The sequence below is a fragment of the Protopterus annectens genome, chromosome 6.part0 (assembly GCF_019279795.1).
Source record: "Protopterus annectens isolate FY-2018-M chromosome 6.part0, PAN1.0, whole genome shotgun sequence".
NCBI lineage: Eukaryota > Metazoa > Chordata > Ceratodontiformes > Protopteridae > Protopterus > Protopterus annectens.
The window spans coordinates 1,497,699,182-1,497,726,392 of NC_056737.1; the positions used below are offsets into that span (position 1 = coordinate 1,497,699,182).

Here is a 27,211-nt window from a genome sequence, read left to right on the forward strand (position 1 = left end):
GGTTAGCTGTATCTACAGGTTCATTATATGTGGTATCATTAAGTGTGAGTTCACCAACAATCTGCGCTTTTCCTCTTAGGTTACACATGTAACTACACAATGTCTCGTGATCATCCTTTGTGGAGGAGGATAATATTGCCCCATACTTTGTTTAGCAGGACTTCACAACAACACTTATCTGCTTATTTAATCTGAAGATGGAGTGCCACCATTTTAGGGGAGCTCCCTCCCTTATAATGTGAGACACCAATGTCAACCTGTTATTGTAAAGCCTGCTAATGGCAGTTGTCCACTAAGCAGGTTTGCTGTGCCATGAGGAGCTTGTTTAGCCCCTGTCAGGTACAGAAAAATCAATGCAGTTGTACAGGTGCTTATATAAAGTATTGGTCTAGTGCTGGGCATAGTTGAATGTTCCATCTGGGGGGATGCAGTGAAGCTATGTATACCATCCCATAGTAAGTTATAATCTGCTTTGTTGAACTGTATTACTTTATATGCTGCAAGGACAGGTGGTGTCATGTGTAATACTTATTTTGAATGAGACCAATTTGTTGTCAGATCTCACTAGGGAGGACCTCATAATGGAGAATGTACAGTGGTTACCCATATTGGGTAAGCACCCATACCACTATGTTGTCTCCCCTTGTGTGGATGTCAACCCACTGGTCCAGGGCATTGTAGTTAAGGAAGTTGATTAACCTCTGGGCAAGTGAGTTTGAGCATGAGTAATCTACCCAGTTTGTTTGTAGTTAAAGTAAACCAAAAATATCTTGTTTTGATGTGTCTTAATATACTCAAGTTGATTCATTTAAGCACAGTGGGTGTCCTGATTCATGGAGTTGATCCTGTAGCTGGCAATGGCTTGATTTGCTGCCCCACAGGCAGTCAGTAGTGCCTGCAGTTTCTCCAGGGAATCATACTGTCTAACCAATTTGGACATGTATCTATCCTTAATGAATATGGATACACCGTCTCCATTACTTTCCACACTTTAAGTTTGAGGTCTGAACATGTGAAAGGAGGTGTAGCCTGATATGGCCATGATGCTCTCCACAGCTTTGACCCAGTTGTCTGTGACTGCACAAATGTCTGCATCTTCCAAGGTGGGGCAGCTTCCACTGAGTGGAGTTTAGTGGTGACATTCCTAGCGTTTAGCAGCATAACTGTAATGTTGTTTATATATGGGGTTTTCTCATTAGAAAGTGTTTCCTTGTGACACTACCTAAAAGGCACTGTATAGGGGTGGCAACAGCATTGGCCACTTGCCAAAATCCCAGGGGAGGCAGATGACCATCTGTGGCATAACAGTGAGGTCTGTGGAGCAGGTAATCGCAAGGTGACAGATAGTGGATCCCCTTACACTGACACCACACTGACATCAAATATTTTCCATTTCTATGGAGACATCATCTTAGGTGATGGTAAAATGCAGCTTAAGGCCAAGGGCATACCTAACTGAGACACATAGTCTGTCAACCCAGTCATGTCTCTGCATACAGTCCAGAGTGGTGTGTCTTAAGTCGTACACATCAACATGAACTATGACATAGTCATAACAGTACCAGATGTTGATAGACTTGAGTGCATGTGTGGTATAGCATATCCTGGCACCTCACAGAAAGCTGACCATGAATTTCACTTATATAGCCTGTTGAGAGATACATCAATGTGCCTCATGATGTAATCACCTAAGAGTAATATGTTTGATTTTGTGTTTTGCCATAGGTGTTTCACCAGTGAAACAATGGTATGTGAGCTATTATGCCTACTGTGTTTTGCAGAGGTATGATTATGTGTAGTGGGTTTGCGTTGGGGTTTCTGAGGTGTCTGCTGTTTAGTTATGTGTGTGGTAAAGACCTATGCACATGTAGGTATGTGTGATGTGAGTTTGGGTGGGGTGGTATGTGGTCCTACAAGGCATTTACTTTTCTGCAGTCATGGGCTCTGTCATTGGCCTCTGACTCACTAAATTTGCAGAAGACTGCAAATTAGTAGCTGTCATTGAATCCCACACTGACTCAGCAGTTATCCAGGATGGGCTGACACAGACAGTCAGTTGTTGTCATTACCATAGACTAACAGTACATGTCAAGGAATGCACAGTGCTATCCCTTGGGAAGTAATCCACCCCTTGTAACTAATGTATTCGCTGCACACCACCGACAGTTGACCCAGAAATCAGGGACTTACGGACAATTAATAGGGATACGGGTTGGTAATATTTCGGGATGCATTCTATGTTACACAACCTATAAACAAAGGTATGGCATGTAAATCCAAGACAGTCATTGTACCACTGTATTCGACATTCATCACACCTACCAGTGAGTGCAATGCCAACTTTTGTATGCAACTAAGCAGGCATATCTGACAACTGTCACATCCATAGAGGTTCCACAATAAATTGATACACAGTGTGCATAACATGTCCTGTGCAGACTGTATCTTGCCTGTAACTGTGTATTCTGTCTCCACATGCTGTAGAGAGGAGGTGTATGCCTGCCATGCAGGGAGGTGTCAGATCCTACTGTGTACCTCTTTCATATCCAAGAAAGGACTAGCACAAAAGTTACCTCCCCTATACACCTACATCTTTACTTTGGCATAAACAGGACATGGCGGGCAGACAGGTATGTAGCCCAGACACTACACCCAGCATGTAACAGGGTCCCAATGAATGGGAAGCACATTTCCACCCCAACTCATATCATGTAGTAGTTACACGACAGAATGGAGAACATGACAATTATAACTGCTTTAGGACAAATGTCTCTAGAGGAGACAGAGAAACTTTGGATGTTTCACCTCGCACACCCATGCTTGTCCATGTGCCAACTCCCAAAACCCTGCTTACACTAATCAAGGGTATCAGACCTTGTCAGAGTTTAAGGGATGCATGACTAGGATGAAAGACACCCTTGTTTTTGTTAGCCTATTATACGCATATGAACCCATAGAGCCATGGAACTAACTGTTTACCTTTTTCATGACACTTTTCGTCTGTGCTGTCATTCCATTCTGTGCTCTGACATTCATAGGTTCATTGTAGATGCAAACTCATAGGTGTGCCATACACAATCCTGAAAGGGAAACGTAAACAGTGCCATGAGACACTTTTCACTGTGTGAGTACACAGCCATTGCAATATCATCCAACATAGCGTACACAACATAATGTGGTTTACACATTACAAAAGACAACATTCAAACTTTGTGACTGACCAGAACAAGTACCACGTCAAAGGCAACAATGGATGAAACAAATACATATTAATGTAGATAGTCATCCTGTGCAAAAGACACTTAGCTTCATTTCTCTGCATCAATCACAGTGATGACAGGGATGTGGCACAGGTATCATCACTTGCACAGGGTGTTGCATGGGGGTGCAGGAGGCCTAGGCTGACCCAATAGGTTGTCAAGCATGTGTGTGAGGCAGAAAAGTGAGCAGGCAAAACAGACAATGTAAATGTGGCATGTGTGCCTATAGTTGATCTGAGTGTGACAGTGGTAAGTGAGTGTGTGCATGAACACAGCCAAGCTCAGTGCTTCTCCTACATGATTGTATATTGAACAGGCTTGAGAATGTCCATTGTAGAGCTGACAGTTCATAATCTCCATCCCTGAACATGAGAACAGGCTCTGCCTGGAGTTGCACTGGCACCTCCATGCCCACTTTTCCAACCACAAGAAACTTTGTTTCAAAGACCTGCATGCCCAAGGTCAGACACTGGACTACTACCTAATGGTGACTGCTGTCTACTGGGACAATGTCCTCTATGGGACCACCCAGGACCACAAGTCCATGGCCTGCCACATCTTGGTATGGACAGCACACTTCCCTATGGACCACTGGATGTACTGCCTCTACCGGAGTGTGATTGTGCACAGCCACATGGACTCTGAGCAGATATAGTTGCTGAACTACATCCATGAGTCAGATGCTCAACTCCAGCCAGATGTTCCATCACAGACAGTGTGTGTTTCAAGGCAGATAGTTTGCCATCTCTCTCAGACCAACGTCTTTCCACTATGTCAGTCAACCAATTCAGGGTATCAGCAATACGGTGGAGGCAGTCACGTATGTCAGACTGTGCTGCATCCATAGCCCTGAGCATTCATCTGAAGTTCCTTTCAGAATATGCCTGTGCCTCCATGACAGCCCTAATCAGATGCTGAGTGACACATGATGAGACACCTGGAACAGATGGTGGAGGGACAACAGGCCTGCTATGAGCACCCCATATCAATCTGCCTTTGTGGAACCTCACCAACTGCTTGGCTATGGCCATTGTTAGCACTCACTGCAGCCACAGTAGCCATGCTTCCCTGTTCAATGTCCCCACCCTCTGACTGTCCAATATCTGTGGCCTCAAAGGACTGGGTGTGCATAGGCATACTGACTGTGTACGGTGATGAATGGCAGACAAGGGATGTCAATGTCTGTGACAGATTTACCCCCTGCAACCCCCAGTTGTGCCTCACTGCGGCCACCAACATCATCAATGTGTGAAGAGACACTGACTTCAAGTTGTGAAGGGGACAACAACCAACCTCCCAGGTCATCTGTGATGGAAAGGGGAAACCATCACATTAATACCTGCACTACTATGCTCTGCGGTACTATGTTTCTATATATGTTAAGCTGTATACACTGCTGTAACTATTGTAGACTTGTACAACCCACAATCTGAGATAGTAGGGCCTGAGGTAATTACTTTCTAACCCACATTTGTAAATATTTCAGAACAACAGCTCTTTAAACTGGACTCTCATGAGCAATGCATAAATTATGTACACTGCTGACATTCTATAAAACTCTGACCAGTTTACAGGTATGACCATCTGATAAGTCCTGTCAATACTGTGAAATTAATCACTGTGGTCACACCTACAAGGGCTAGGTATGACCACAGTGTGTACAGTCAGAACATATCTCCACATTTTTCAATCTTGCAGACAGTACGTGTATAAAGCCAGCAGGCCAGGGATGGCACTTTATCTAATACCTTGAAGTAAATCTATATCTGTGACAAAAATGTTTTGTGCTTACCAATGGCAGGGGCACAGCCTCTTCCTATTCCTGATGGTCCTGAAAAACATTTCAGGGAGAGGTAATGCAAACACCACCAAATGTTACACTGGTACTACATCCAAATATCCCCCAGTTACAGTAGCTGGTATGGTAACAGGTATGTGGGTCACAATCTCTGTACGAGCGTAAAACTGCAGGTAAACTACTTCCCCCCACCCCATAAAACACCTGACACCCACATAAAACTATGTACAGCCTGACATACTAAATGCTAAAGTATTCTGATGCTGATTCAAATAAACATACCTGGATGGTCCTCTTGGGTGGAAATGGTGGCACCCAGATCCACAAAATATGGTGTAATGGAAGTCTGGGAGCTGTCCTGTGTTGCAAGGTTAGCCAGGAATTCCTCAGTGGGTGTCATAGGTTGTTCTGCTGTAGGCCCACCACCAGTGACCTGATGATCCATGGCCATGTCTACTGCCTTTCTGAATGTCAAGTGGATTATGTCTGTGGCACAGTGTCACACCTGCTCATATGTGTGGTTCAGATGCGCCACAGTGTTTATGTTATGTACCAGTTCATCCCATAAGGCTTGTTGCTTCTGCCTAATTGCCTCCTTCTGGACAGCAGGACTTGGTAGTGGTGTCTTAATGACTGAATTATGAGGTTGTTTTCTGCCTTAATGAAAGGTGGGCGATGGCTGACATGCATGTTATCACCTGAAATACAAAATAATGAGAACACATATCAGGATCACATACATAGGTGTACAGCATGTACAGATACTGCAATTAAGGAAGTCTATCAGTATTCCCCGCTGGATTACACATCTCATATGCAACAATGTGGCAATCATGCAAAGAGTCTGGAGGAAACTAGGATAGTGGAAATAGTGAACTACACCTGCTTGTGCCATGAAAGATAGACACATATGATCACACACCCAACAGAGGAGTGCACTTGTAGTTTGGCCCATAGCAGGAAAGCCCACCGCAGAACATATGTCTATAGTTCAATGCCAAAACATACAGTAGTTGCATAGTATTACAACTGTCAACAAAGGCAGTATCCAGGAGACCTGTGTCCCTAGTTAACAGTATTAAACCCTTGCTGTAGTCTACATCCTCTATAGGTGTAACAGCTGCAGATTAATGGCATGTCATAAGTACAGTTCTAAGAAAGGCTTACAGATGTATTCCCCATTCCCCCTAAGTATATTCAAACATATGCATCATGTTGGAAACAAAATGGTTACATACCTGATGGAGTACAATACTCTTCTGAAACATGCAGATATATACGTGCTGTGGCAATGACTTTACCATGGAAAGTAACTCTCATACACAATGGTTTCCCTGGCTAGGAGTTTGCTTTTTTAAGAAGGCTGTCATTAGCAGGTGATTGCCTCTGAACCAGTCTGTGGTTGAATAATGCTAATCAAAGCATACACAACTGATTTGCAGTGTAATCAGATAATCCCATGCAACTATTGAAGGAGATATAAGGCCTCAATGTAGAATCCATCCCCTTTCTCATATGATGGGGTGGAAATTCTGGGTAGAAATACTATGTCAGCACAGAGAGGATGTTTGTAGTAGATACTTATTACATACACACCTGTATGCTACAGGCTGCAGTTGATGCTACTGCTGTAGACAATAAGCATAATGAGAGAAGTTGCAGAATGTGGAGGATAAAAACACTTATGAGTAAAGGTGTGGTCACTGGCAGCCCTGATGTACGGCCAGGGCCTGATTGAGGGAACCCATCCCAGAGGATATTGAGGTATGTGTTTAAGATATGTATGTTATCCAAAGGTATCATTAACAGAGTAAAATACAACATGTTTGTAGTGGCCTTGAACAAGGTAGGGGGTACATTTACAATTATGTCAACCATTTGGACAACTGACAAGCCATGTGTTACGTTAAGGTAGTTGTCTGGAATGTCTGTACTGGCAATCCTTGCTGGTAGCACAATCTCCATATGTGTACATTAGTTGCGCAGCTGTGCTAATCTATAATATCATTAGCAAATCATTGTGGACTGCAGTCTGATATTACTGGGCCTCTTTGTATTATATAACTTAAAATCCTCTTTATAGTGTTGCAATAGGAATATGTCAACCATGTTTCTATCTGCAGGCATTTGACTTCCATCACTGAACAGCACACATTCCATTGGAAATGCATTGGGTGGATAAATAATTGATGGCAGAGTCATTCATTCCAAACTTCACAATGGTGGTGTACACATACTTGTATTCTAAATGCTTCACATCACCACATTTGAACCCAGGACCAAGTGTGACAAAAATTAATGTTTTCAAAGCATTTAACAGACTGAGCCACTGAGTCACTGTTCCAGCAAGTGTATTTTTCAAAATATAATTGCACATTTACAGGTTGTTACATACCTTATTTACATCCATTATTTTGTGCATGGCTTTGTAGGGATATTCAGTTAAACAACTATTTTGCACTTAATGTTTTAGCAGGTGTATTTTTAAATGTTGAAGATAGAAGTGCACAGTTACCTGCTGTTAGGGACCTCACTTACATCCATTATTCTGTGTCTGGCTTTCTGGTGATGTATTCCTGTACCAGACTCCAAACTAATCTCACACTTTTTCCATTACTCTTTTAGCAAATTTGTACAATGTGTCACGATGCACATCCCTACTTGAACACACTTAATGATGGTAACTTGGCAATTGGTATGTTTTGCTTAAACCACCTGTGTTAATTAACAGCTGTGTGGCTTGGCAGGTCTTTAGGAGTGATGGTCCTGGGTTTGAAATAAGGTACAGGTGTACATTTTGAACATCATTTTTATTTTATTTTACATTTATTGACCGGGAAAGTCCAACTAGGAACAGAGCCTATTTTCAGCAGAGGCCTGGGGAGATACACTCCAGATGCATGTCTTTGGAATGTGGGAGTAAACCAGAGTACCTAGTGGAAACCCACGCACATGCAGGGAGGACATGCAGACTCCACACAGAAGGCATCCCGGCCGAGAATCGAACCGGAGAACCTCTTGCTGTGAGGTGACAATGTTAAGCGCTGCACCACTGCACCATCCATTATTATTATTATTATTTCACACACATATATCAATATAGCACCATTTAACTGATCTTACCAACACTGCTCTTCACACAGCATCACACAAATAATCTTTATAGAAATGACAAATGACAAACACTAACAGTTTGTGTAGTGGTGAAATGAGGCAGTGACTGACGCCTGCACCTGGGGTGAGGCTTCCCCACCAGGATGGACAGCATGCTCTCCATCTGGTGTAGGCATGCACCAAGAGTTCAGCGCAGTGGCAAACACGCCATGTCTGGCAGCTCCTCATGGGTGATATAATCACCCCTTCCACTTCCACTCCCAGAGGGGGGAAAAACCCCAGCCTGTGGGACAGAACTACTCGATGGTCCAAGTAGTGCAGGTGCAGTGGGGGGCACCACCAGGCTGTGGCTCAGACATGCTGGGCCCTGGTGCCATGGTCTGGGGAGCCAAGGTAGGTGGATAGCATGGAACTGGACTACCCTGCTGCACTGTAGTAAATTAAATATAAACATAAGGTAAAAATAAACACAACCAAACAAATGTTAGTATTAACATAACAGAAGATAATAATGATTAATCTAAAGAAATATGAAGGAATATAATGAGGAACACAACAGTAAATAACATAAATGAAAGTATATTAACAGCAAAGCAATATGAAAGTATACATATGGCCAAAATAAGAGGTAGTTACAAATAACATATTAATATCAAATCATAATAATCAATATAATTAATAAAGAAGAGAAGGGGCTGGGTGAGAGAAAAAAAAAACATTAGTAACTTTGCAGGTAATATTACTACACAGGCTACTACTACATACTTCTACATATCTAAGATTTCAGTTGTGAGTACAGTGACTGTAAATGTTGCATAGGTGATGTTGGACGTACATAGCTCTCAACCTGTTAACATGGGACATTATGGGCCAAGCCCTACCAAATGGTGGTACAAAGACACAACTACAGGGGAACATAGGTATATAGTGTGCTCATACTTCTGTAGCAAGATGTTCTTCTAATGGATTTGCCAATAAATTGCATTCCAAGTAATGTCATGTATCTGTTAATCAAGGACCAGACATATGTGGCAGTAGTGATTACATTCTGCAAAAAGCATGACAGTTGAGAGGTATATTCTTGTACACTAATTACATCGGACAGTTGGTCATTTCTCAGTTGACTGCCATGGGATTAGAACCCACAAGCAGTGACTACAAGAATAATGTGCACTTGATTTGAATACAATGAATTCTCAAAACACCATCTACTTTAAGACTTTTATTGCAACATTTTGTGGGAAATTGTACATTTACACACATGCATAGCTGTGTGTTATCAGATTGGAAACCAAATGCAGTGACCACATGAATAATGAGCACTTTATTTGAAAACATTACTTTTCAAAACACCATCTCATTTTACTCTGTAATGCTTAATGTCATATGAAATCTTGCAGTCACACATATGTATGGCTGTGTAGGACATTTGTTAACCTAACCATATACCCTGTTCATTTACTGAGTACAGTCTACAGCATATTTTGGGGAAAATTATCAGAAGTGAAGCTTGACCTTAATCTGGGTATTGCACTACATTTATTTGTGTAATTTTTGCTATATTATTTATTAGTTAATATGTAACAGCTGAGTGGTGTCAGATTAGAACACGCATGCAGTAAATTCAGGAATAACGAATACTTATTTGAAAAGATAACGTATCAAAGCACAATCTCATTTAAAACTTTATTGATAATGTTTCTTAACATCTGGCCTTTAGGCACATGGATAACTGTTCAGGACTTCAGTTAACTTATCCATATAAAATGTTCAGTGACTGAGAAGAATATACAATAATATTTCAGACATAATGAGCAGAACACAGGCTTGAACCTTACTCTGGGTATTGCACTACATTTATTTCTGACATTTTTTGCTGCATTCTTTATTGAGTAACATAACACTTGGCTGATGTAAGATTAGAACACACATGTCTTGTTGTAGTACTTATTAAATTAGTTATTTTGATGTACTGATTTGCAAGGATAGAGATAATCACAGATTAGTAAGCAACATATTTGGATATCCAACTTACTCTAACAGTTTGGTATTACTCTAGTTGTCATCCGGAACGTCAAAAGAGAGCTATTGTTAAGGGGTAATATGATAGATTAGCCCGTATAATATCAGATGATGAACAATTCGTAATGGAAGGGCAGAAGCTAAGTTTTATGTTTCCTGCTAGAGGGTACCCATTATATGTTATTACAGCAATTTTTAATGAAACATGTTTTTTTACCAACCTTTGTTAAAAGAGAATAGTTCTGTTATTGGTATTGCAGATACTGGGAATCTTCGATGTGGGTTTTCTAATGCCTTTATCAGCAGTATAATGTTAATAATGAGAGTATTATGCAGATCCTAAGGAAAAATTGAAGCATTTTCTCCTGCTTAAATAACATTGTTGAAATAATAGGTGAAGGCCCCATTATGGTTTACAAGAAGGCAAGGTCCTTTAAATTATATTTTGATAGAAGAGAATTTAATTCTTTATACATTACAAATAAAAAATGTGGTCAAGTGTGGCTTCTGCCCATATTGTTAGTACATACTTGAAAAAGACAAAATAGTTATTAACAGCATTATTATAAAATCATGCTGTCATGCCAATTGTAATTCATTTGGAGTTATGTATGGAGCTTTATGTCAGCTATGCAGTGGATTTTATATTGTAAGACTAAGAGATGGCTCAGGGATAGAATTTATGAGCATAACTCAGATATAACGAACTGAAACAACAATAGTGCATTGTTTAAGCATATTTTGTAGTATCCTACTCATCATTTTCAATTTTTTGTTATAGACATTGTTCATAAAAACTTTAGGGGAGGACAATGGGAAGATCTCATTGAAACTAAAGAACTTAAGTGGCAAATTAAGTTAAATGCCACTACATTCCCCCCAGCCTAAATGAAAATGTATCCATATCCAGTATTTTAAAATATGTTCTTATAATGTACAACTAGAATGTAAATTTTTATGTATGTATATATAGGCACATGAGGATGTTTTGTGTTGGCTATTGTGTATTCTTTATGGTTTTATTCAATGATTTTAACTTAGTCCTGCTTTTTTAGGTTAATACATAACAGAAGCTGGGTGATTGTGCTGTTTTTCTATTGGTTCAGATTAGACATGTGATTAGTAACACAGGGATATTTAAATGTTTAATGAATGGTTTTACAATTATTCTGATGAGGTCTGTGTTATATTGTGGATGAAAATACTAAGTCAATTTTGAATTAAATTCTTCTACTTTAGTCGTGCTTGCATGGTCATGACTCCTTCAGTATTATTCAGAATTTTTGATTGTTTATGGATTGGTTCCTGGTTTTATAGTTTAGTTAAGGATCTACTGAACAGTGGTAAAAGACAGTGATTGTCTTCCCAGTGGGATTGCTAATAAAACAGAATGTCTGGGATTAAACACGATATGTAAGAGATAACCCAGATGTTATGTTTTACTCTGTTACAGATAACTTTCCTCTGAGATTTACTGCTATGATATGACTGTACATATATAGCTTTATTTTGTCTGAAATCATTGTATGTATGCCGTATCATGATTTCGAGCCATAACCCCCCCAAAAAAAATTATATATATCTTCTAGATTTTCCTACATTTAAACTTTAATAATAATTCAAACATTCCAACATTTTCTTAGTTGTTGTAAGATACAAAGGTTACTTTCAGCATTGACCCAGGAGCATCGTCTGGTCATATTTGTTCGGAGTCACACAGTAGGCAAATGGATGTGGAAAGAATTAAACCCTTGACAAAAGTAAACAGTTTAGAGCTTTAACCCCTTGTACTAATTCATATAATTATATAGTAACTCTATTCCTCTTTCATCCACTACAAAAGCATTATACAAGCCAACACACATGCAAAGTTAATGACAAGTAGTAGACAGTGTATATAAAGATGGTTTCATTCCCAATGTATAATGGATTTCAGCGATGTATGTGCAACATACAAATGGATGCCACATGAAGGCCCATATCTCATTTACTGAAGACTCATTGCTGCAGTTTTTTGAAAAGTCTGCTAGTAAGCCTGAGGTATGGTCTCCTCAGCTTCTGTTTGTCCACTGTGCAGCTTTCAACAAGTCACCTAATCAGACAGTGCTCTGGGGCAATTGAAAAATTGGGCTAGGTATCTCAGTGGTATTCTGGACCACATGTCTGGTAACTACCTATCAACATTTTCTGCCATCATTGCAATTTTTGTATGATGGAGTTCTTACCATCCATTCCCCCTTGTGTAAAAGTTTTTATGCTACTAAATTGTGGTTTTTCATTTATTGATCTACAATAACTGTGAGTGTTTGTTTTCATCTTTGTTTCACTTTATATCCATTACGTGTTACAACCCACACATGTTTATCTTCAACTCACATCCATATTTGATTAAATTAGCTGGCTTCTTACTTTTAAAATGTTTTCTTTTGAGTCATTGCCATTGTGTGCATGATTTTGCACACTCTTACCCATTTCCTGTAACCTTTCTTTTTAATATGCATCTGTGATGCTAGTCATGTCTTCAACATCCGCAATTATTTGTTTTCATTTAGGTATCACAATTTTATTTCAGTGTACAGAGTTTTTCAATAGAATGCCATCATCTGGATGTAATGATGTATCTGGAATTTCATATTAAATCAGAAAGGCATAAATATTTTTGAAATGGCAAGTAACTTACATTTTTTTCAAAGTTTGATTTTTTTAGACTCTTTGTCCATATTGACAGTGTTATGCCCTATTAACTGTAACATTCTTTAATTTTTTTTTAAATATTTCCTGTCAATATTACAGTATTATTTTACCTATGTCCTTGGGTGCCTGCTGCAATCAGTCACTAGTCCTTTTCATGGCTTCAGGGAAAAATTATTTCTGCTATACACAGGCTGCATATCTAATTCCATAATATCTATCCAAAAAATTTAAAATAATGTTTACTCATTACTCTTGTGTCTTAAAATTCTGCAGTGCACTAATACATACAATTTTATAGTGTAGCTGGATCATTCTTTACATCTGCACTATTCTTGATAGATAAATAGTCATATGCCAGTCTTAAATTGAATTTCCTTACATGCACGCCAGACAAGGTAAATCGATGTGTTGAAACACATATAGCATCTCCAATGCTACTTACAGGCAGAGGTTCATTAAAGCAATTAAAGTCTTTATTTTTTTATTTTATCACTTGCACTGTATGCTTTTCCTTGAGGAGAAAGAAGCTGTTATTACAATGTGCTTAATGTAGAATGATGGCAATGCAAATGTTAATTTCTTTTTTTTTTCTTTTCTTAAGGGAAGTTTGGGAATTAAATCCTCCAGAAGTACCAAATGCAGTATTGCAGTATGCAGCATGGGGGATTCAGGGACAACAGTTGGTAAGAAACTTAATTAATGCTTTATAATATTGCTTTATAAATGTATGGTATGAAATAAATGTATACAATTTTATAATGCATACGTTTGATTTCTGTTATGATACAAGTGCTTACAGATAATAGCAGTTTTTTTAATAGATTTCCCTGGTTAGTTATTACCATACATTCCCAGCATGCTCCTAGAAAACTACAATAGCTTTAATTAGAATATTATTTCTAATGATTTCTCAAATTATGCAAATTTACCAGTTCAGTTGTGATGGTATAAACTTGTATTGACAGAGATTGAAAGTGTAAGGAAACATTTGGTTAAGCTAGTGCAACATTCGAGATAGTAATGAACTCTATATGTATTACAATTTATCTGTAATTTGCATTGCTTTGTATTTTTACAAGTTTTTAGAGCAACTATTGCTCACAAGACTATTTATTCAAATTGCAGTCAGTGTATGGCAGTCATATATTAGATCAAACTCAACCATAAGACTAATTGTGCCTATTCCTCATTTTAGCAAAGAGAATATAAGCCACTTCTTTTTTTGAATTTCTGATTCCGGGAAGGTATAGCTGTATGTATATTACTTTTCTTGAATTTATACAAAGAATTAAAAGAAGATGTAACTGCCAGCTTCTAGAAGGATATATGTGGAATTTCTTGGCATAATATTCTGTTTCAAAAATAATCTAATTTTGGAGAAATAACTAAAAGAAATATTGGAAACAGTAGATAAGTAAAGAAAGATCAAGTGAAAGTGACATTTCTTCATTTTCATAAAATAGGAAATGTACTTGACAGTGAAATTTGGTGGGTCTCTTAGACATAAAAATTTACATTCTGACACTCTTGGTTTAAGGAAGCAGAAAGCACTCCAGCAGTGGAATGTTACAGTGCCTTCCACACATTTAGACCAACAGCAGCACAGACAGGGGGTAAAGGGGGAAGTGTCTCAGTCTATGTTATCAGCAAATACAACTCTAGGTTGATTAAACAGGATGGTGCTATGGAGTTCATCCACATCCAAATCTCCATAGACAAGGTTCCCTACCACATAGTAGCCAGTTACAGGTTGTCTTCTATGACTCATGACGTCCACAGCTACTATAGACTGGGAAATGTACACTGCCTCAACACAAACATCCTGGACCAGATAATGCATGCTCCAATCAGAGGGTCAAACATATAGGACCTAGTACTCACCTACATGGGAGAGCTTTGTACCCCCCCCCCCAGTGTCACATTCGCATTAGTGAAATCGGACCACAAAGCTGTATACCTTGAAAAAATATCAACCAGAAAAACCCAACTAAACCCATAACAGTTAGAAACCATACTATCTTATTAAGTGGTAGTTTATCAAAATTCATGGCTAGCTCAAACCCTGAGAACACAGCTACCTATGCAGAATTATTTACGGAAACCTTGTACAAACACGAAAATAGCTGCATTGACACTGCTGTATCTCTAACCTTAGATCTAATGCCAAAAACAAACCACACTAATAAAATCCTTATCTTATTAGGCTATATAACAAAAAAAGTAATTGCCAAAAGCAAACTTCCAACTCTCATAGAAACTGGAGCTATCTGATTCAACAAGGCCAATTATGAGGTCATGATAGCCTCCCTGGCTAAGGACAATTACAAGCCCTCCTTCAGTTATGTCAGGAATCTTAAAAGTAATATTCAGTGTGCAGGACTGGTGGTAAATGGCACAACCTTCACTGACCAGGGGCATAGAAAATCTACTGGCTGATAAATTTAGCCCTAACTTCAACCCCCACTTCCCCCACTATCCCCTGTGAAATTCCTTCTATTTATCAACAGGGAGCAGGTCCTGGATGTACTCACTAAAGCCAAAACCACTGATTTAATGGGCTCCGACAACACATACATACATGCATACAAATGTTTCAAGCACGGGCATTAAAGACTTTCTAGCTTGCCAATATACCAAAACACCTGTTCCCATAATAAATGTCCAGGCTGTACTTAAAAATATCTAAACTAGTACTTGCTTTAATGTAATTTGGTAGTCTGTTCCAAGCATCAGCTAGTCTGTCAGAGAACCAATTAGTACACTTCTCATTCCTACAGAATCTTCTACATAGGTTATCTGATGATTCTCTAGTACTTTTTGATAACCCCAAACATGCCCAGAGGTAGTTGTCCCTAACTGCCCTATATACCTGAATAAGATCTCCTCTTAAATATCTGTAAGAGACACTGTACAAGTTCAGATATTTTAGTCTTTCATAATAACTTAGATTTTCACATCCATGGATGCCCTTGCTATATTTCCGCTGTACATGCTTGTTTTCCTATAGGGTTTCCATATTGTTATTCCATACTCAAGTTTGGGTCTAATGTAACTAACAAACAATGACTTCATTATGTTTAATTTCCTAGACTTTATAAATCTTTTTATACAACCTATAGTTCTATAACTATCATTAGTCAATTGGCTGATATGATTAGAAAAACTCATAGCTGAATCTACCCATATACGCAGGTCCTTAAATGAGTCTACAGTTTCAATCACTGTGTGCCGTATTCAATATTCACCTTTCAGTTTATGTCTCCCAAATCTCATATGCTTAGTTTTTGATGTATTTATCAACATATTATTCTCCTGTGTCCAACTGGTCAATTTAGTCCAATTATTTTGCAGACATGCCTTATCTGTAACACTTGTAATCAGTTTACCCAATTTCAGGTCATCAGCATATAGACTGTAGAACACCTCAGATAAAAAAGTAAGGTCTAAAAGATACAATCTAAACAAGTAAGGGCCTAGGACAGAGCCCTGTGGGACACCTTGACTGTAACCAAGGATTTCACCTGTCCAGTCGGTTTATGATACTTGCCATGTCCTATTTGTAAGCAAAGCAGCTATCCATCTTATCTACAGTACATCAATACCTAGCTGTACTAATTTATTCATCAGTGTTTTACGTATGACCCAGTCAAATGCTGAAGTTAAATCTATATAACTCACACCACAGCACAATTTTTCATTCATAGCTATTATATTATTATAGAATAATATCCCCAGTTGCAATCTAAATAGCCTAAAACATGACCTAGCAGGACCACTTGAGGCAGTCTTCAATTACAGTCTCAAAACAGGTTACATGCCAGGTGAATGGTGGGCTTCAGTGGTCGTTCCTCTTCATAAGGGTGAGCCATCAACTCACCCCGTGAACTACAGACCTATCAGTCTGACAAGTCTAATATGCAAAGTCATGGAATGAATTATTTTGGACATGATCAGCAAGGATATTGGCAACCTACAGACACTGGACCCATCCCAGTTTGGCTTTGTTAAGTGAAGGTCCTGCCTACTTAACCTGGTAGTCATATTTAAGAGGTTAACCATGGCTATAGATAAGGTGAAATGGTGCATATCACCTACCTTGACCTGGCCAAGGCATTTGATACAATACCCCACATAGGTATTGTTGATAAACTCTCAGAACTAGGCATGAGTCTGTACATAATTCACTGGATTGCCAGCTGGTTCACAGATAGGACCCAAGAGGTCAGGATCAGTGACACCACCTCCACAAAGAAAGAGGTCACCAGTGGCAAACCCCAGGGATCTGTGTTAAGCATCTACTTCTTGGAAGACAAGGGTAATGTCAAATGCCTCTGACTCACCAAGTTCACAAATGACTGTAAATTGGGAGTTATTACAGATTTCCCCCCATGAGACCAATATCCTATAAGAGGGTCTAACATAAATAAATGGATGGTGCAAAAGCTACAGATTAATCTCAGTGCAAAGGCATGAATTACAGTGCCTTTGAAAAAGCAAATACCCAAGCTAATTACCTCATCTATAAAACACCCCTAAGAGTTGACCTGATAGTTAATGATCTGGGAACATATGTAGATAGTAATCTGGTGTTCAACTAACACATAGCCAAGATAATAAAGAAATCATTCTCCAACTCATAAGAAGGAGAGTAATAGTGCCACTCTACTCAGCCTTTATCAGACCCATCATTGAGTGCTATGCCTCCTATGGCATGTACCTATCCAGACACTTGCAGCAGTTGGAATACCCTCAAATTTTTCTCACTAGGAGTAGCCACGGTATGAATACTCTGTCCTACAAAGATCTCTTTAAGGTCTTATCTCTGTCTCCTACAGGTTATTAAAAGTTGATCCATGCCTAGCATATAAGGCAAACTCGGATCCAGCTTTGACGGCTCTGTTGCACTTCCACAAGACAGACACCACCAGAAACACTAAATCCAAGAACCTGAGCTTTGTCTGCAACATAAACAGAACCTGCTTCAGGGACCAATATGTGTCTCAAAGTACTGTTGTGCTATGGAATAAGCTGCCTATCTATGTGAAGCAGAGTTCATCCCTGACCCCGTTCAAAAGAAACCTTACTCGTTGTATGGGAAATAACAAAATCACCTATGGACTGGCCCTCATGTCTTTGATGGACAGTGTAAATTAACCTCCATCTAGCATAACACTTAGCTACCTCTTTCCTAACATACCGTCCAAGGAACTCTAGGGTAAAACTGAGTTGGGTTGTACGGCTAGGCTTGTAAAGGCCCTGGTGGTCATTAACCATGTATGAGCCTATAAACCTATGAACACTGGATCAAACCTTCATCATATTGAACAAAAAGAAGAATAAGTGTATATGATAAGTTCTATTCAGGATATCGCTGATAAAATGCAGCATCTCCAAGTTGCAGGTAAGCTTGGCATCAGGAAATTAAAGATGAAATAAGTGAGTATCTCAGAAGAGTTAAATGATATGGCTTCTACTCCATTGAAGCTAATGAAAGACAATACAAGAATTATGTGCATGTGTTTTATTCTTAAGCAAAACAGTCACTGTTAAAAAGAATCTAGGACCCTTCCTATACTAGACAGTCTTCTCATTAGAGTTAACCTTTAATTAAAAAAATATATAATCGCTAAAGAAGAAATAATCATGAACCAAGAAAACAGTGCTAATATTTAATATCATAGCATTGTTTAAGATGAAAAAGTAGAAATGTAACAACCTATATTACAAACTAATTTTACAGTGCTGAACTTATCTAAATTTCAGATATACTGATGTGATGTGCACATTGATCAATTTCATCTAAACCTGCTGATCATCCTAGTCACTGAATGATCATAAAATATTCATATTATGCAGATGAAAGAACAGCATATCTTAATAACAGCCTGGAGTATCAATCTATTAACATTTCACAGGAGAGAGAAATTAGATTGCAAAAAAATATTATCGATTAGTCTGTCAAAAAACAGAAAATGGAATGGCTATGGATTAAACGCTGAAAACAAAATTTAAAATAGCCTTATGGAATCCTGTAAAATAATTGTAAAATCTAGATGTAACATATTTGCCTATACGGAGAAAGAAATATGCATACAATAGCCTATATGTGTTTTTTGACCTCTGATTTGCATGCCAGCCACGAATAGACATTCTGATAAAAAGGATAATTGTCATATCATTCCCTCATGATAAAAGATAAGAAGGAAGTGCCAGCAAATTATGAATGCAGGAATTAACTTCTGTTCTCTTAGTTTCTAAGTATTTCCTCTATCTCACAAAGATGCTATGGATATGTCTTTGATTGCACATTACTTAGCTTTAGTGTGTGTGCGATTCAGTAACACAGGCCACAAAATGGGCAAGCCAAGCACCATAGTCAAGCAACATTATAAAAATGAAAACCTCAGTGTATGCTGATGAGGCAAAACAATATGACTGAGTGATTAATAAAAGAATAAATGCTGTGCAACAGGGTTGAACCCACAACATATTTGAATTCAGATTAATGTGTTCAGACTATGGAAATTATTAAAAAAAAATGGTAGGGGCTATTACTACAATAATAAATGTGTATCTGCAGGAGATCATTCTTGCTCTTGTGATGCGAGACATTGCAGAATGTTGCCTGAGTGGTGCTGGGTCATCTGACCAAACAACACTTCATGGACTCCACACTGACATAGTTGACAGGTCCAAAGTAGATAGGGGCACTATCCAAGATATCGTGGAAATGTGTTGGCCTTATCTGCAGCACCATGGGAGTTGTGGAGTAACAATCTCACTGTGTATCCTTATATATATTAGATTCATTGACTTACTAGGCAAATAATGGGGGATCTTAGACATCTGCCTTGAGAAAACTCCATTAGTTTCTTGATGCCATGCTTCATTTTCTGAAGGGGTGTATGTGATTCCTTCATAATGCAGAAGAGAGACACAATACCATGTGGGATTTCTATTGATATAGCCTGTTTTCCTGAGGTACTGGGGGCCATAGACTCTACCCATATTACAGCAAATTCCCTACCTGGTGAAATGATTAGGAGGTAGGTAAACAGTAAAGGGTATGACTGTGTCAATTGCAGTTAGTCTGTAATGCACAGAATATAATCTGTGTGTATATATGTGCAGTCCAACCGGGTAATCATCATAACTTACACATATGGCACAGCTGTGACCCATACCTATGCTTTAAATTGGACGACTGTCCCTGTCTCATGACACCCATAAGAAATTCACAAAATCAAATAGAGCAGGAGGACAGCTATTCCCCATCACAAGCAAGGAACATTACTGAGATAGTGTTTTAACTGCTAATGGCAAACTTTAACTCTGTGGATTCATTTGGTGGTGTCTTCAGAATCATCCTGGTATATGTGCAAAAGTAGTGTCAGGCTGTGCAATGTTGCACAGCATCATACTTAGGAGGCAGTTACAGCAGGGTGGACAGTTGCAGGAGCAGCATTCCCCAGCACACCAAAGGAGTGAGAAGTCAGTGAAAGACCCAGCAGCAGGGGATGATCATGCTAGATGGAGGCAGGCACAGTATGCTGTGGCACTGCCAGATGACCAGTGGCTTGCACATAGCTTCAGAACATAGTAGACAATACATAAGTAGATACACTATAATAAAAGGGGTTCATGCAAAACCAAAAACCAGTCTGTGCTTACACTTGCATTGTCTGGCCATGGTCAGACATAGGCAACTGAAATAGCACTGTACAAAGGTGAACACAATTATCATCATTTGTGCATGAGTGACTATATTTCACAGAGAAATGTGTAAGTGTTTAGGATTATTAAGGTAAAATGTGTTGTAGTTTTTGCTTGTCAGTGTTGGGGCTGTCTTAATGTACAAGTCTTTGTAAAGGGCCGTTTTGGAAGTTTGCATATTTGAGTGATGTACCAGGAGCTGTTATGGCAGTGTCAGTGTGGGTCGGCTTGTGTACAGCCTCATTTGCAGTTGTAGAATCAAGGTATGACATATGAATATGTTCATGTCATGCATGATAGAGGTTTCAGCATTCCCTGCATGCACCAGCTCATGATTTTGCTCTTCCAGGAGTTGAACTGCTTGTACCATGACCCAGGCTAGGTGCTGATATGCTACATGACCAGGAGCATTGTCTGCTATGAGACATGCCACTGTCTTGACTGTGACTGCAGGACATCCTGTACTAGGCACAGACACCTCCACAACTGAGGTAGTCATTGACATACTAGTATCACTGGAGCAGGATGTAGGATGTCTATGGCCATGTTACCTACCATGTGTGGATGTAGCAGTGAGTTGGCTTCATGGAGTGCACCTCACCTCTGGCAGGTGAGCCTGAGAGGAAGTAATACATTCCAGTATGTTATTAAGACTATACAAATAATCACACATATGGGACATGTCCTCTCACCAGCCATTACATAGGTTCATAGGTTCATAGGTTCATACTAGGCTATCTGCCCGAGGGCATTTACAAGCCTAGCCCATCGTTTTGTGGCTTAGGCCACCCCTTTAGTATGGGGAACTATACCCATTATTTTTCTGTGCCTCTGTCGAGCAGTGACACTGAGGTAATCCCTGGGGTATATCTGCGATCTCCCATCCATTGGTCAAGATTTCTCTTGAACAAGGCCAGCGAGGTGCTCTGCCTCACATGTACCGGGATTTTGTTCCACAGCATAGGGAGTCTTTGGGTGATGAATCTATCCCTCCAGCACGTCCTATTAATAGCCGTGTCAAGGTTTAAGTCTCCGCCCTTGTGGCTCTGATGGATCTAGATTTTTTGAGGTGAAGCATATTCATCAAATCTGGGTTTGACATGGCCTTGTATGTTAGGCAAAGGTCACCTCTGAGCAAGCGGTAAGCGACTGAATAGAGCTGGAGTTCTTTCAGTCGGGCAGCATAGGACAGATTTTTGAGACCCTTTATCCTTTTGGTGAGGAACTTTTGTGGCCTCTCCAGCTGCTGCAAGTGTCGGGTCAGATACATTCCAATGGGGCATTGTACTCAATCATTGGTCTGATGAGTGATGAGTAAAGGGAGACTATGACCTCCCTTGATCTAGATGAGAATCCCTTCATGATAAGGTGGGCAATGTAGAAGGTCTTCCTAACTACTTTAGCTACATGGGTGTCGAATGACAGACTACTATCAACCTGGGTCCCCAGGTCCCTGATAACTTCTTCTGTGCTCAGTGGATTGCCACCTATTTGGTAGCTAGGGGTAACCTTGTTTTTCCCGAAGGGTATGACTATGCATTTTTGGCATTTAACTTTAGGCCGTGGCTCTGGCACCAGTTATCCGATTCTGTGAGACCCTTCTGAAGGATATCTGTGTCAGATGTGTTTTCTACTATGGCCCAGTTTGCAGTCATCTGCAAACTTTGTCAGCCATAACCCTCCTGTGTTTGCTTGTACTTCGGAAAAGTAGATGCCAAACAAGAGTGGGCCCAGGACTGAGCCCTGTGGGACACCACTTGTGACAGGCTTTGAGTCTGACATGGCGCCAGCAGCTCTGACCCTGTGGGTTCTGTCACTCAGCCAGTTTGCAACCCATCTTGTGATGTATGGGTTGACATTTAAGCTGATGAGTTTTTCAATGATACCCGAATGGGGTATTGTATCGAAGGCCTTAGCCAGATCGAGGTAGGCTGTATGGACTGCCTTTCCTCATCAATGGCTTTGGTGACTGTTTCAAAAAGTCAACCAAGTTTAAAAGGCATGATCTGCCTTTGACAAAGCCAAACTGGGTTGGATCCAAAGTCTGCAAATTCCCTATGTCTTTATTTATGAGGTCCATTATGATCCTCTCCATGGCTTTGCAGATAAGGCTTGTCAAGCTAATGGGCGGTAATTTCCAGGGTCGGTGGAGGCACCGCCTTTGTGAAGTGGTACCACAGTTGCAGTGCGCCACTCCTGGGTACGTATCCAGAGGTAAGACTTTGATTAAACAGCTGTCCTAGCTGTGGGTTTAATTCCTCATTGAGTTCATGGAGCACACAGCCGGGGACACCATCAGGTCCCATGGATGCTGTGTTTTTGCTTTGGAGAGAGCAGTTCTCACTTGGGCGCTGGAGATGTTTGGGGGCTGCAATCGTTTGGTATAGATATCTCTCCTTTTGGGGAGGGGAGAAGTTTGCACTGAACCTGTCAGCCAGTATGTTGGCAATGTCTGTAGGATCAGTAATCTTCACATCATTTTGAACTAGCTCTGAGCATATCTGGGAGTTTCCTCCCAGGTTTCTAACATAGCTAAAGAAGGCCTTATGATTGTCTTTTGAGTCTTTAGCTATTTTTCTCTCGAAATTTGCTTTGGATGATTTTATGAGAGCTCTTAGTTTTTACTTATAGTGATCAAGGGTGTCTTACCTTTTAAGGATTTTGCTCTATCTTGTAGTAGCTTCCTCCTTTTGTTGTAGAGTTTGTTTATGGCTGGGGTCCACCAGACTGGATGCTTGCCTTTGGTACAAAGAGTCTTTGTTTTGCTTGGGATTGCCTTATCCATGCAGTCCTGCAGGTGCTGGTAGAAGGCATTTGTAAGTGATTCAGCGGCTTGAGTACTGTTTTCCCCGGCTCGGGGCCTTAAAGGAGACCACACTAGTCTTTAGAAGTGTGAAGTCGGCTTTTGAGAAGTTCTTTACTGTGGTCTTTTTATTTCAGGTGGGCTGGGATGAGGACCTCCAGCGAGATTAGTTTGTGGTCTGATCTCACCAGTGAGGGGTACACCTCCGGTGTTGAACATTGTGCTCCCATGTTCGTGATGATGAGATCAAGTATGTTATCTCCTCTTGTGGGGATGGTGACTAGTTGTTCCATGGCATTTGAGTTTATGAATTCCAGGAACTTTTGGGCTAGGGTGTTTGGGCTTGAGTAGTGTTCCCAGTCTATATTAGGGTAATTGAAGTCACCTAGTATGATGGTGTTTGGTGATACATTTATCCCTCTAGTGTTTTCAGGAAGGCCATGTGAGGTTCCTGAGTTTGTGAGGGTGGCCTGTAACATGCTACAATTTGCAGAGCAGTCTTGCCTATGGTTAATTGCACCTGGATGGTCTCCGATGCATCGTGCGTTGCCACCAGTCTTGAGGTGTGGGTGTCCTTGATGAATATGGATACCCTCCTTTCTTGGTATTGTCCAGATTTTGGGGCCGGAACGCATGATATGAGGTAAAACCTGATAGCGCTGGGTGCTCTCAGGAGCCTTGAACCAGGTTTCTGTCACAGCACAGACATCGATGTTCTCCATACTGAGAAGGGCCTCGAGTGCATGCATTTTGAGATTTAGACTTCTGGCATTGAGCAGCATTACCCTTAGTTTTTTCCTTTTTTGTGTTCTAGGGTGGTATGTTTAGAATTTGAGCCTTGCCTAAAAAAGGCACTATGGGGGTGGCAAGAGCCTTTGCCAATATCCGGAATCCCAGGGGTGACAGGTGCAAGCCGTCCCTTGCGAAGCAGCGTGGCTTGTCCAGCATGTCATCCCAGGCAGACAGACACTGGATCCCCTTTGAATGACACCAGTGTTTAAGCCAATTGTTAAAGCTGATCATCTTATCTCTGTATTGTGGCAACCTGCATCATCCTTTCTAACACTGCTTTGTCTGAGGTGGTACTAGCATGTGCCTCCTTGATTGGACAAGACATAAACAGGGTTGTGGACACTAACACACCAACCTTAGTGGATGGGTAGTAACCATGTCTACATCAAACACATCCCTCACCCCATGTCTACCTTTCTGCGCATGGGTAGTAGGGGCAGATTTTGACATTTCTGTTAGGGGGTACCCACTTTCCTGAATGCAAGTATTGCCATTAACCTGATCTTCCATTGTTGTATCCTGGGTGGTTGCAGACATAGCGTCTGTATTGATCATATGCACATGGGTAGCAGTGTTGACATTCCCTGTACCCAGCACAAACTCTATATCACCTGACTGTGCCAGCTTGTTCACAATATCATTATCGGAGGCTGCAAGTCCTCTAACATGAGGTAGGGGCAGTTCTGCTAATGCCAGATAAAGAATCACCTGCAGGTATACCAAAGCATGGTATCATGTGTAAGTGTGATCCATTATCAGAAGTATACATGAAACTGAGGCATACAAATACTATCATTAAAAAAGTAAATATTCTAATTGCATAGCTTGTTCAGGTGACCATAAAAGGGATCCCTGATGTTCCTATACACATTGAATTAAATAGATTTACTAATTTTGACAGTGACTAAGGAGGTAGAGGGGTGGGGACTTACAGGTACAGTTCTGCATACCTGATGTATCTCCATTTTATTGTCTTGTCGACCAGCTAAGCCCCTGTCCATACTGTGGGACCTTAGTGAGGTGCCACTTTCTCTGGGAGAGATCCGAAATTCATCTATCGCCATGAATGCTGGTTCATTATGTGGGCCACCACCCAATGACCCACCTCCCATAGCAGAAGTTCAATTATTAGTTCAGTGGCATCACAGTGTTTCATCTCATAACAACAGTTGTGGCCCCCACCTTCAGTAACACCAGGTCAGCACAATGCAGGGCAAAGAACAATTATCCATAGAGATGGAGGGGCTGGATTAGGATGTCATTCTCTGCACTGGCAAACTTTGGCTTATGTGTAGACATCTCACCAGCATCAGCAGTTTTTTCTCCTTTCTCTATCTTTTGAGCATTTTCTGTAGATATGGAAAACAGTACAATTACCAGCCTTGTTCGTGAGTGGCCCTTTAAAATCTTTACACCACCATTATTACCTTTGCCCTTATCAGAAGCTGCAAATCCTCTAACATGAGGTAGGGGCAGTTCTGCTAATCCCAATTTAAGAATCGCCTGTGGGTACATCAAAGAATGGTATCATGTGTAAGTATTGCAAAATACAGGACATGCTATTTGTGTGCCTGACAGTTATATATCTGTATCCATGCTCTTTAGTTAATAATAAACAATACTAATACTATTTCATCCAACCAAGCTAACATGGGTGTTTTCTTTCAGTGTTAAATACATTTTTACAAATGGCATATATGTGTACAATATATACATCAATCATCCTTTTGTATTGAAAGTGGAACCACAAGCCCAACAAGGAAAGTGTTGGTCTATGCTCTTAGGATGTAATGATGAGTGTGTCTCCCATTATTTTTAACAAGTTTCTTCCCAAAAATTGCCTCACTTGTGCAGCCTTCCTCTCAATACACCTTCCCAAATCACTTATAAGTAGTGACAAACTTATTTCATGGTATATTAACAAATGAAATAGTACGTAAAAGCAACCATACTTGACAAAATGGACGTGTAAAATTACACTTTCTACAAGCAGAGCTTTGATTTGCCTTTGCAATTCCTCTGGAGTATCCTCTGTTTCATGTTCAGAAACTGCTGTCCTATCTGTTCTGTTGCATAATGGTTCCCTCTGCTTGCAATCACTCTCATATCATGCAGATTTGCAGCATGGGCATGATGTTTATGCTTATTAGGCCACACCTTACTGCTGTTTCTGAATAATTTAATTTGTGCAATGAGAAAATCTGCTAAGTATCATGCTTAGTTGTCCTTCATATTGTGCACAGATCTGCATCCCTGAAGTCAGCACCATGCATGCAAGATACAGGCCAAGCTTCCAGAGCGATCTTTAATTTTACATCTCACCTTATGTAAATGCAGTCACTGTAGTGCCTGCTTTCTGTGATTGGGGTACAGGAATGCCATGTTTCACACATCAGGCAAGTTGCAAGGCTCGTTATTCACTTACAGAGTACTCTGCAATACTCTTTACTGTTTCATCTGCATCCATAGCCATCCAAGCTAAGATAAGAGTATTTTCTTGATTAACTGCACTTGTACTTGCTGTATACAGTGATCACTACTGCTTTTAGGCATTTTTTAAAGCATTTATTTATTATTGGCAAAAATAGTAATTTCTCTGTGCATTGTTTTTCTAGTCTGTGTACCTGCAAATCCTTTTGTGGAAGGGTGATTTAGAGAGGAACTTAGATGTCTGGTAATTATTTGTTGTTTAATCTGCACTTGAGAGCTGCTTTTACTGTGATTTCACAGTAAGAAATTCCAGGATCAGACATCTTGTGGCAGAAGGTGTTTAGCTGGTCTGTCTGAGTTGGTAGGTACTGCAGGAAGATCAAAGCATGGTTGATTATTGGCTAGAGGGTATAGGAGTCAGTTGTTGAGCTTTTTTTCTCTGCGTGGAGCTGCCCACTGCACTGTAGCAGTCAGAGGTGTCTTGTATAGTTGCAAACTCTGAGACTGAAAATTTTTCTTGTAAAACACTGTGGCATTGTGCATAAATACGCTTAGAGCAGCTAGCTTGTGCACTGAATAGCACTA

The 27,211-nt window shown here is 40.1% G+C and overlaps 1 protein-coding gene across 1 annotated transcript in view; it reads left to right on the plus strand.

The window, feature by feature from the left end:
* The window catches only part of DPP10 (dipeptidyl peptidase like 10), a 3,628,631-nt gene that overhangs the window by 1,998,239 nt on the left and 1,603,181 nt on the right, over nt 1-27,211 (plus strand). The window contains exon 7 of the mRNA XM_044074976.1: nt 13,490-13,571. Coding sequence (XP_043930911.1) covers nt 13,490-13,571 — 82 coding nt within the window. The remainder of the gene's footprint in view (nt 1-13,489; nt 13,572-27,211) is intronic.